The sequence below is a fragment of the Exophiala aquamarina genome, assembly GCF_000709125.1.
Source record: "Exophiala aquamarina CBS 119918 chromosome Unknown aczIA-supercont1.6, whole genome shotgun sequence".
Lineage (NCBI taxonomy): Eukaryota > Fungi > Ascomycota > Eurotiomycetes > Chaetothyriales > Herpotrichiellaceae > Exophiala > Exophiala aquamarina.
In genome coordinates this window covers 809,124-821,341 of record NW_013550582.1, presented here as the reverse complement: position 1 = coordinate 821,341, position 12,218 = coordinate 809,124, and the positions used below count along the sequence as shown (strand labels likewise).

The 12,218-nt window shown below is 52.2% G+C and overlaps 3 protein-coding genes across 3 annotated transcripts; 1 reads left to right on the top strand and 2 right to left on the bottom strand.

The window, feature by feature from the left end:
- Positions 1-3,726: 3,726 nt before the first annotated feature.
- Positions 3,727-5,167, bottom strand: A1O9_07692 (uncharacterized protein; the record flags this gene model as incomplete). The annotated part of the gene is made up of 2 exons (XM_013403247.1): positions 3,727-4,107; positions 4,211-5,167. The coding sequence occupies 2 exons, from the start codon at positions 5,165-5,167 to the stop codon at positions 3,727-3,729; spliced, it is 1,338 nt and encodes a 445-aa protein (XP_013258701.1).
- Positions 5,168-6,331: 1,164 nt separating this feature from the next.
- A1O9_07691 (vacuolar transporter chaperone 1) lies at positions 6,332-6,757 on the top strand (the record flags this gene model as incomplete). The annotated part of the gene is made up of 2 exons (XM_013403246.1): positions 6,332-6,365; positions 6,420-6,757. 2 exons carry the CDS (start codon positions 6,332-6,334, stop codon positions 6,755-6,757), a joined length of 372 nt encoding a protein of 123 aa, XP_013258700.1.
- Positions 6,758-7,410: 653 nt separating this feature from the next.
- A1O9_07690 (G protein beta subunit-like) lies at positions 7,411-8,551 on the bottom strand (the record flags this gene model as incomplete). The annotated part of the gene is made up of 2 exons (XM_013403245.1): positions 7,411-8,121; positions 8,216-8,551. 2 exons carry the CDS (start codon positions 8,549-8,551, stop codon positions 7,411-7,413), a joined length of 1,047 nt encoding a protein of 348 aa, XP_013258699.1.
- Between the last annotated feature and the right edge of the window lie 3,667 nt (positions 8,552-12,218).

The following is a 12,218-nucleotide window of genomic DNA, read 5'->3' as shown; positions in this document are numbered from 1 at the left end:
CTGGAACCTGGGAGCACTTGGTAGAGTCAGACTCACTGCGAGTGGCCCCACCCTAAGACCTCTGTCAATCAGCAACCCTGAACGCGCTAGGCTAGAATTGTTGCCCTTCTCCCTTTTCAATCACCCGGTGCCAATATTGCACTGCTAGACGTGGGCCTTCTCGGTCTATACCACTGCTCAAATATTATGCGCATATTCCAACTCGGGCAACACAGAGTCGATCCGTGGAATCCTCATCTGCTTCGACGATGGGTTGGTCCCGCTTGTTAAGCTGTTTGATCCAGCCGTGGACGATCCTTTCCCGGACGGAGCTGTCCAACCTCGCTTGTGGGATCCTCCCATCACCTTACCCTCTACGGACGGCCCATTGCTACATCGCGCCTCGGAACCCTCTACCAATGTAGAAGTCGTGGACCTTGCTCCAATCAGTAAAATTTGATGGAGAGCATAGTATCTCCACTATTGTGTAAACGACAGACGCAGGCGCAGGATGGTCACAAGATCAAGGTCACGCCTGGTCTCTGTAGTACGGAGTAGACTTTAGTCGAGAGCGGATTATGACCGGCGTTCTTGATGCATCGTCACTCACTCCATATCACTAATGCTGCAGCAATGAATAGGTTCATAGCATTATCCCGCTGACAGGATAAAACGGTGCCTTGAGCCAAACCTAAATACATGCGCATTGCCTCTGGGTCTGTAATGCCGCAACAACCGATGGAATCCATTTCCGGTGGAGGACGAGTTACTTCTGCCAAAGGAAAGTTCAACCGAAGTCCAACCATCGCCCGTTGCTTGCCTTGGTAGTAGGAAGCTAAGAACTATTTCTAGCAGTGTCGTCCATGGCGTCATACCTGTGGCAGTGGGCGACCAAGCTTTTTAGCCATAATATCTCCTGTATTAAGGTTCATCCAATGGTGGCCCTCAGGTGCCCTTTTCCGCCACGAATAGCTCGGGCTTACCGGCTCCAGTCACAGCACCATGGTCAGCCTGCAGGGGATTTGTCAAACTGTGCCTCTCATATTCCTCTTCATTTGGAAAGCATTAGATGGTCACAGATGGGTTCGGCGTCACCGAGTTTCGATAATTTCTTCTTCGAATCTGGGGTACATTCGCGCTTGGAGCAGCCCGACAGGGGATCCCAAGCAGGGGCCAACCAGCAGAAGGGGTTGGTGTATCACCACACCTCACGAAGCGAGAAACTCTCTTCGAACAACAGTTGAGTGGATGGCGATGCTCATCAGGCACTCCTGACACAGAGTCTCTCCAGCAAAGGTTGCGGCACCCGCTGCAAGGGCCCTGTCTGGGAGTTGACTTGCAGTACTGTACGTAAAATGCCCACGCAATGCCACACATTCATTCCATGTGGTCGGCCATGACGACCACCTCGGAAAACATGGCTCGATGCTAATGTGGACGCGGTGCCTGATACTATCCTCCACCAGTTCGATTCACTCTGGCCCAGTGCAACGTGGGATCCTCAGCCTCACAAGCGCCATGTGGATCAGCCGCAGGATGTCGCTCTGTAAGGAAAAGAATTCTGCCCATCTCTCTTTTTCTCACGCAACTGCCAGCCTATGAGGAGTGAATTTCCGGTTCGAAGCAATTCCAGTTCAGCTCCCTCTGTTTCGGGTTGAGTTGATCGTCGCACTTTCGCCCTTCCCTACGGGCAAGCATCTTTCTCCTGGAATCTAGGTCAAACACATCAACGCCGCTAGAGGACGTGACCGAGAAGCAGGGACAATTTACCTGAGAGCCAGTCAATCATCCGTAAAGACAGCCCCTTGGCCTTGGAAGCGAAAATCACTGTTCCTAACAGGTTCACCGGATCACACGGTCAAGCGGTATCCAACATGTTACATCTCTGGCTGTCGAGCCGAGCCACACAGCCTCGATGAAGACAGCGCGGCGGGACGGCACGACACACGCAACGCCCGTCGGAAGGGAGACACTGAGCTCCCATCTGTACGTCAGCTGTCTATAATGTGCTGAGCAGAGGGTTTCGAGGCATGAACATCACGAAATTTCACACACGGCAACAAGGGGCCTGAGGCTGCCTAGAAGCCCAGGACCCCGAATGCAGGAAATGCTAGTCGGGTATTTCATGGTGTCCTATCAAGATCACTAACCCATGCCTATGATTCTGAGCAACAGCGAAGGAGATCTCATCCCAAGCAAAGGGAATTCGAGCGAGCGCACCCTCTCCCCCTTTTCCCCTGCCTACATGTACGTACAACCTTCACCAAATGTCAAAACTCCTCAAGGATGGCCCTGGTATGAAATAGATGCCTTGAGTCTTCTACCGCCCCTCCGACTACGCAGGCACACAGACACGCACGACTATATAGGGTCAGGGTCGTTGGCATGCACGTTGTCTCCGCGCGCGATGGCCTTGGCCTTCATTGGTTCAATCAATCAATCAATCATTTGATTGCAGGAATGGCTGACCGAGTGAGTGAGTGAGTGACCCAAGGGTGAGCTAACGTTCCCTCCCGAGTAGGCGATGCCTCTGTCCAAAAATGTATTGGCCGGCAAGAAACAACCCGCAATCTTGTCCATGCAGGGGTCCAGGATCGCGGGAGACAAAGCACTCGTCGTCAGTCCTCATACCCGAGGGGCCCAGGTCCAGTCCCTAGACGATTCGGTACGTACGGATTACAGAATACTAGTGTACATATGTCCCATAAGTCTCCGTTGCCCGAAATCACGGACTGGAAAGACCGAAGCCATGCACTGGGGAAGGAGGGAAGAATCAAAGGCCCGTTCCTGTACACCAAACCTTCCACTTCGGTACAGTAGGCACCCTGTGCCTTTACCCCTTGCACCTTGGTGCCATGACATAAAACGTGCCTCCTCCGTGGGCTAGCCTCTAGAGACCTGATCGCCAGTCGTTGTTGTCCTACGGACTTATTACCAAGGTCACGATTCACACCAGTGCCCTACGCTTCTTCGCCGCTCATTTGATGGAAGACTGCTTGTACAACATAGAGGTTTTATTAACTGACTAGGGCTCTGCATAGGAATATATCGAGGGCTGGGGGACGAATAGAGTGCGATTGTTGTCCATCCGGCTCCCAAACCCGGTCCTAACCATCGGTAAGTTTTCCCATCTGCACAAACTGTCAAACCGGTACCTGCATACATGCAACTTGACATGCAAGGTGTGGCCTGTCACGGGAGATGCCCGGCCTTGACGGACACCTAGTCTCTCTCTAACCCCACGGATCTCGTTGCCAAAGGTAGGTCCTGGAACGATAGGGTAGGATTGTACTCAAAATATCCAAGCATCCTCGTGGTCTTGACCAACGGCACTCCCCTAGTTCCTATCGGACATGCTCGTGTCCACCCTCTGTCCCTAGTCCTAGCATTGTGAGTTGAATGAGTGGTGCAGCGTCGATGAGATTGCCACCGCCGCCATCGCCAGTCGTTGTCCATCCATAGCAATTCCCGATCCGCGTTCTTGGGTCCAGGCTGTCCTACCCGGCAAAAAAGAGATGGATCCGAACCCCGGGCCAGGGTCTGCTGAGCCAAAAACGCTGTCCAATCTTTGCTGCCTTTCCCTCAACTGCTTCGCCAACCTTGGACTTTTCAAGCAAAGAATTACCGACCCACCTTCCGTTTCTCGGGAGTGTGCCTCATAATCTGCAAGTATCCCAACATTTGATTCTCTCTCCACCCGGCAAGCATGTCTAGCAGGGCCGAGTCACCATAAGCACCACCAGCACCCTAACCTACCCACACCCAGATGACACCCACCACCACATCCAACCCTTTGCTGTCTGCACCAGGGTACTTGAAGCTCCACATTCCATCCTTCTCGTTGTTCCAATAGGCACCGCTGGCAGCGTGCATACCCCTTCGGCCGCTAATCTTTTTAGAAGGCTCTTCGCCTGGGGTCGCTGATGCCGTAGATCCAGCGTGTTGAATGATGGTGCTGTTCACAACATATTTGAATTGCGGTTGACCTGATGTGGAGCCACTCGTGGTTGATTGCTGGGTGGTTTCGGCGACCAAGGCTCCCAGGATGTTGTTGATTATCGTGGTATTCCATGACTCTGTGTCGGCATGTGAATAGGAGGTCACGCCAGAAAGAGCGGTCTCACATGCCTGTTTTGTAAAGAGCATTGGTTAGTCCATGTAGGGATCAGAAGCAAGTTTTACGTGAAAGAGCAGGAACTGCACGCAATGGAGTTTGATTTGATTGACTTACGCTCTCGGTGATTTCCTTAAGACGAGTGTATGGCACTGGAGGTGCAGAAAGTTCGCTTGCCATAACCTTGATCAAGTCCTGACTATCGCCAAGGGATGTGGTGTCTTGACGGGCGCCTGAAACTTTGCTTCGACTTGAGTCTTTGCGTTGAGCTTTGCCTTGTTCGACTTCGGTTTGAGTGCTGCTAGTAGTAGATGCAGGGCGGATGGTGGGTATTGAAGAGGTAATTGTGAAGCTGCGCCGCTGATCGTGGATGTTCTCCTGAGTGGCTTGGTTACGCTCCCAGTCTCTTTCTCTTACAGGTCGATCGACAATGGTCTGGCCTTGAGCGATCGTCACAGCTGCAGGCGCAGAGGGAATGGCCTGTGGTCTTTGATAGGTAGCTTCGACAATAGCCGTTCCTTCTTCGTCAAGCAAGATACTCTCTTTGATCCGCTCTTCCTCCCTTGCAGCCTCTTGTGCGCGTGACCTCGGCGTTGAAGTTGAAAATCGACCGCGAGTCCAACGTTTGTTCCTGAGGCTGAAAGTAGAAGCTTTGTGGACGAGGCGACGACGAAACGGAGAAAAGGTGTGAAGATGTTCTGGATTTGTCACCCCCGTGCGTGTTCGTCCAGGTAAATCGTACAATTGTTGTGTGGACGGAGTTCGAGGAATGGCAGTAATGATACCCGAGCGAGGTTTTTGCAGACGCCTAGGAGATGGCCGGATTGAAAGATCTGGAGAATTGGAACTGCTGGTGGTGGTGTTGTGATTGGAGCAAAACAATGATGGAGCTGTGGTTGCTTGTGCATGTGGAGCCCGGATCTCTGCCTCAGCATGAGCATGAGCAACAGCATGAGCATCGGCGCCAATCCAAGGCCGAGTCTTCGCTTGTCCCTCATAGGCAATTGTGTCCTTGCTGTCATTGTAGACCCTGGCGTGAAAGGTCGATTTGACCTTCCGTAGAAGATGAGCCATAGAGACTACGGTGGAGTTGAAATAGGTGAGACGAAGGAAAGTGAGCGGCGGAAAAATCTGTGGCACGTGCGCGTTGACGAGCCTCTTCGCTTTGCACGTGCTTCACTTTAAGTTGAGCTGCTGCTGTTGCTGGTGCAAGCGGACAAATGAGAAGTCGCAACACGAGCACGGTGTTGTCCCAATGCGGTTGGGTCAAAAATAATCCCCGCAGCTAGCAGAAAAGTGCAAGAGCGACCAGTAGTACTTGCTGCTGCCAGCCACTGCTACTGCCCGCTGCGACCGGGCGGCGCCAGAACCAGCAACAAGCAGCTTCACCAAAGACTCAATCAGTGCTTTCTTCACTTTCTCCAAGCAGTACCAGATCTTCACAGCTTTATTGTGTGACATACCTTACCTCCCCTTGTACCGCAGACTAGCAGGTTCACTTGCTTATATCTTTGATTGTTTCTGTTGTACAAAACTACTCCTCACTGTCTCCGCCGTTTGCTTGCATTCAGAAGCACTTCTCGCACCAAACACTGCACAAAGGCCAATCCGACTGTCGGTCTTGTTCTAAACCGATACATACACTAAACCCAGCTCTACCCAGCCTACGCCTCGTTGCTTTCCCTCAAAGTCTCCTCCCGAACTACCCAGAAATTGAACCCATCATTCGAGTTTCGTCTTATCTGATTGGAGTTTCGCAGAGGAGCTGCGGAAATAGACGGCCCAAGTGGTAGTCGTGAACAAGAGCCGGTGAAATTGTCTACAGAGTTCGAGGCCAATCCTCAAGATCGCTTAGAACAACCTCATCGGCCCGCCACCAAGCACAAATCTCAATCCACCAGAGGCTATCCCACTGCCTTTCTCTCAATTGCAGAGGGAGAAAGCTCAAACCGCGCGCAGATCCAGACCAGAAGACCACTTTGCCCACTAGGAAGCTCCAAATCTTCCTTGTCAATTAGCGAGAGGCATCTGAGAAACGGCAAGATAGTACTCTAAGCAAACACCTCAACCACACCACCCGCTGAAATCAATACCCATCCCGCACCCGGATCCACGTCAGCGTCCCGAAGAGCAGTTGCAACCGCGACTTCATCATTAGAGACAGCATCTAGCACCACTATAAACGACGTATCCCGATTGCGTGTTGCAAATCAAACTCAATCATCTGATAGCAGCAATATGTCTGAACAGCCACTGCTCCAGAGCGCTCCCGGTAACTTGAATAGCCCTTCTGATGCCATGGTAATCACTAACCGATATTGTCTAGGTAAGCGTATCGCTCTTCCCACCCGTGTCGAACCTAAGGTCTTTTTCGCAAATGAACGTACTTTCCTGTCCTGGCTCAACTTCACAGTCATCCTCGGTGGATTGGCAGTGGGGCTGCTCAACTTTGGCGACTCGGTTGGTCGCATTTCCGCAGGCGCTTTCACGCTTGTAGCTATGGGGGCTATGCTGTACGCATTATTCACCTTCCATTGGCGTGCCAAGAGCATCCGGCAACGAGGGCAGGGAGGCTTTGACGATAGGATAGGCCCCACCGTTCTCGCCATGGCGCTGTTGTGCGCTGTTGTGATCAATTTCGTACTTAGAGTCGTCGAAAAATAAGCGGAGAGCAACGAGCATGGACTACTAGTGGTTTGGACAAAGGGAGATTAGGAGTCACGAGTAGTATGCCGTGGTGATTGAATACGCTGTATATGCACTGGGTGAGGCACGGTTGTTTATGCTCTCTTAATATTTCCCAGTCGGAGCCATTAATGGTGCGAGGGGAATTTCATGATTGGAACACCAGTTTGGATTTGGAGCATTACTCTCAAGAGAACATCAACACAATGCCTGCTGAGGCGCGCAGCTTGGCTGCCATCATGTTCAGGTTGCTAAGAAGACCTAGTGAGGAAGCAATACAAAACTCCACGATAATGAAGCTTCGTTGTGATGTCCCTTCCCATGAGTCTGGCTTCGAATCCAAATAACCAACGTGTTTAAGAAGGGTTATGCCTTGCGGAAGGTACGCCATGCTGAGATAGACGCCACACCGCGCCTCCAAGCAATGGATGTAGTCCGGCGATCACTCCCAACAAGTAGCAACGTGCGACCACCGAGCCACATACGTATGCATAGGTACCCCCTGTGTCGACTTCCTCATCGCTGCGGCACATAGGTACTGCCCGTCAGTCTTGTAGGAACGTCAAGACATGCCCCGCCTGGGACATTGATAGATAGCACGAAAACATTCACCCTCCATCCCTCTCTGACTCTCACGGTGGGTTCGAGTAATCATTTAGCGCAACGCAGACAGCGCCCCGATGATGGCCATTATACTGGCGAATGATACTCGCAGAACTGAGCTCCCACAGCCGGGCATAGTGGTCGCTGCAGACCGTAACGAGGTAGGCGGAGTCGGCGCTGAAGGCGCAGTCCCAAACCCAGCGCTGGTGATTGTCGAGCACCGTGTCAGAGGGTAACGGCCGGCGTTTCTCAATGATCTCGGAGATGGCGTTGAAGGAGTGTGCGGCCGAGGACAGCGATGGGTGAGAGAGTGAGCTGGCGCTGTGCGAGGGAGTGAAGGTCTCGGGGTTGGGTGTGTTTACATTGCCGCTCGAGGTGACTCCCGCGGGGTGGCTGCTTAGGCTGCCGTTTCGTGGGTGGCGCGGTTGGCTGCTGCTGTGTGATGAGATTAGGGCTTGGTTGGGGGTGCCGTTCGGGTCGTTCGGGCTGCCATTGTTGATTTTCGCATTTCTGTTGCTGTTGTTAGCAGTCTGGGATTCGGGCACGACTTCGAGGTTGTCCTCGTTCATGTCGATCTTCCAAATCCGGACGGTGTGATCGGCGCTGCACGTTGCGAGGAGCTTGATATCTGGGGAGAGGAGCAGGCGCGTTAGGTAGTCCTTGTGAGCTTTGAAGACTCTGCATGGCAGCAAGGTTGTGGAGTCGTGGTTCTGATACATGCGCCAAATATAGACATCGCCCTGGATCTCGTTATTAGGCACGTTGGGTCCCCTCCTTCGCTTTGAAGAAGGTTTGGGTGTCGCGGTGTTGGGGAGTAACTTTGGAGTAACTTACACGATTGTTACCAGCTGCTAATAAGGACCCATCACTTGCCACACTGACGCTCGAGACAGAGACGTCCTCGTCCGGAATGAGCTGGTGGGTGCATTTGCTCTCTCCAAGATCCCAAATGCGAATGTTTCCTCCTCGGTCGGCACTGACGAGCTCGCCTTGGTTCGGGTGGATGACCACGTCGTTCACGGGGTGGGTATGCTGGTAGTGTCTCTGAACCAAGCCAGATCTGGTATCCCAGACTCTGACTGTCATGTCCTCGGAACTGGTAACCATCCACTTGCCCTCACAGTGAAAGGCCACGCCTGTGACATTGTTTGTGTGTCCTTCAAATGTCATGATCGGGTTAGGATTGGTGGATTTGATGTCGTAGAGGCGCACCATATGGCGGCCAGCCGCGGCGAGGAACTTCTTGTCTGGCGTGATGCATAGTCGATTCACTTGTGATTCGGGGTGCTGGATTGTGCGAGAACAGATGCCCGACAAGGCCTCCCAAAACCTAGATCGGGGCAGGAGTCATTTATTGAGTTTTTCTTTTACGTGACTGGACGAAGGAAGGACGGCTGTCGGATCGGAGTTCGCGTACCTGATGGTATGGTCATACCCGGCTGTGGGAGAGATCTTTAGTCGATGTCCACACTGCAGGGGAAGAAACTGAGAAGATGGGCCGACACTGACCTGTGCAAAGTATAACGCTCATAGTGACACGTTCATTGTAGAAGGCTTCTTGCCTTGTCCGCAGGTTTATTGCGGATGCTTTGAAAGAAATGGTGGACAGCCTGGTCGATCGCGCAGGAACTGGCTGAAGTAGTTAGTGTAAAGCAGGGTGGTTCGGTTTTGTGATGTAGTTTGTCGGTTGCTGCGGGGCCGATCCAGGGAGAGAAACCTGCAACGGTGGGGCACAACTCGGGCACTCCATGTCACTCGCCTACGGACACGCATAGAGACTGATGTCGAGGAAGCTTTCCAGGGTGTGACCGTGGATCCCAGGACAAGGATGCCGCTGCATTTTTCTAAGGACAGCTTGCCTTCGTTCTATGCCATAATGCTATGTGAGTTTAGTATTCCTCCCTAGTATCTGGAAATGCTAGTCTTCAATTGCACCAGCACAGGAAGAGCAGCTATTGCTGGTCTTCGTGTGAATGATTTACTGTAATTGCATCTCCGCACCGATCCACTAAATCAAAAATAGACTAGCCTGCCGGGTCGAGGCACTCCGCATCACTAGCGCAATCAAGGACTGCTAGTATGGTGCTAGTAATAATGAAACACACGGAAATAGTATGAACGGAAAGCAAAGCAAGAGCAGCAAGCCAAGCCAAGCCATGCAAGGCTGGATCTCCATACCATTCCCCCTGAATATCAGAAGTCGACAGAGACACAAGATGCAACTGCACCAAGCTTGAACGATTTCATACTAGCAATAGGGACTAGTAATTATCGTCTTTACCATGCAAGCTACATGATCGGCATGGGTGTCATGCGGAATAACGTGTGGATCAATTCATCTGAAGCATGACAGCAACAAGCAAAAGTCCTTCAACAAGCGTGCGGATTTTGGCCTTCATCATGAAGGACCACTACTTCTAGCGCCGGGATAACGGCGAACGCTGGGAGGTTAGAGCTTATTGATGGCATGATCAGAGAGCTAACCGGTTTGAACATAGCACTCTGTCCGTCATCGAGCCATTCTGCCGGCTCAATCGAATGAAGTCGGGTTGATTCATATCGCTTCTTTTCCAGGGCCACTAGGCTCTAGTCGTGACTAAAGGCAACGAAAAAGAAAACGCGTTCAACAGTGTTTTGGGAATGAATACCCTGTTAACCAGTGGATCCATCACCGGTCGGTACTGTATTGTCAGGAGTCTCGTTTTCGAGGCTTGGTTGTTGACCTTGGAAAAGTCTGCTGTAGATGGTTACCAATGAACTGTGCCGGCTCCCTGCTTCAGATTGCCGTGACTTCTTCTGCAGGCCCATACCATCATTTTGAGTTATCGAAGGAGGTCCTCACTGAGGAAGAGAACCTCTAACCACCGTGAGGACCTCAACCTTCTCATAAGCACTGTGAGTGTCTATATCATGGCCTAAAGGCTTCATCTCTCCCCATCAATCCATCCATAAGAGGCTTACAGTCAGATACTCATAGACTCCATTGTATACTTCCACAAAAACATCAAAGTACTCACGGCACTCACCCTTTCCATAACACTCTCAACACTCACAGTACTCACTCAGTCCGTACCACTCAAAACTTACAGCGCTCACCTCTTTAATAATAACTATCAGAGTTTAGCAGCTCAATAACCGTTCCCAGTTACCTCGCGAAGCCTTGAGACATCCACTGGCAAGAGGTTGTCACGACCAAACAAACCCGTGTCAAACACCGTTTCGAGCGGTGTCCACTGTGCACCCATCTCAGCAGGTACCACCACCACCACATTTTACTCCATTCTCGACACAGCAGACATGGAGTACGTGCAAGAAGCACAGATGCAAGGCCAGCCAGGCCTTGGAGCAGCTTACCTGGAACTGCAACAACAGGTGTGGCTTCTGCAGACGCAAAATCAGGTTCTCGCAGACGCTAACGAGAGCCTGCTGCATGTCAACCACACTCTAGAAGCCACATACCGGCGCGAGGCAGCTGAACGACAGCGTCTAGAGGCCCAAAACCGGCATCTAGCAGGTGAAAACCGGCGTCGAACAGACGACGCTAAGGCTCTGCGTGCACAGCTGAACCAGCTGTTGATGGAGCGGAGTCCCAGTGGAAGCAACCCTGCCCACGCCCCTGGTGCTGGTGTTGGTGCTGTTGCTGGTGCTACCCAAAGCGGTCCTCAGGTGGCCAACGGGCACCACACAGCGAGGCGGCTGTCCTAGCAGCAGCAACAGGAACAGCAGCCAGCAGGCAGGTGCTCGTACCGGCGTCGTCAACGTCAACGCCAACGCCAACCTCTCTCCACTGTTGGTTGGAGTTGCCACCGATGCCAACGTGGCTGGGATTGTCGAAAGTGAAGAGATGTACTTGCAGTGCGACAGCAGAGAGAATAGGGGTGAGGTGGTGATGACGACAATGACATTGAGGCTGATAGATATGAGTGACAATGAGAACGATAATAACGATGGTTGTTCGGTAGGAGGTTAGGAGTCTGAGGTTGAGTTGTGGGTTCCGCAAATCAGGCATTTGACGGGTCTTGGTCCTGGGGACGGTGCGCCGCACGTTAGCACCCAGGAATGGGTACCTGGGAATGCCTATTTTGGCACGGGCGATAGGTGTACCCTTCAGGCACTCTGGCCAACCAGTCCCAAGAACCGGCCAACAGAGCAGTGTTTGAACTGGGACACAATAGTACACAATAGTACGTACAAGCTATGAATGAGTATGAGATACAATGGAATCTGCCTCAGTATGTCACAAACAAAATTATACAAACGGTTTCTTCATTCTGATATCCTGCACAGTTACTTTGGAACCATGCTGCACATGCTAGATGAGTGAGCGCGATACTAGAGCTCAGCGTTTCTTCTTTCTTCCCAGCCCACTGCGATTACTACCGGCCCTGCTGGCTTCAGAGATGACGCTGGCACTGCGCTTGTGACCCCGTCCACCACCCAGCACCGCAGCGCTGGCAGGAGCAAGATTCATGGAGTCATCCTCTGCATCTTCAGCTGCATCGGCATGAGCTGAGGGTTCGGCATCGGCATCAGCATCAGAACCTGAGTTTTCGGCATCATCCTCTGCATCCTCCGCATCCTCTGCGTCAGATTTGTTGGTTTCTTCCTCGTCATCCTCGCCCTCCCCATCGGCTTGGTCAGCATCCTGTTCGCTGGGTGTTTGGGCGACTACAGCATCGTCATCTTCGTCCTCATCCGCCTGCATGACATTATCGTCTTCATCTTCCTCTTCATCTTTGTCAACACCGAGTTGAGGAGCAGATCCCTCATCCTCATCCTCATCCTCCTCCCCCCCCCCCTCCTCCTCCTCCTCTTCTTCTTCTTCTTCCTCTTCGTC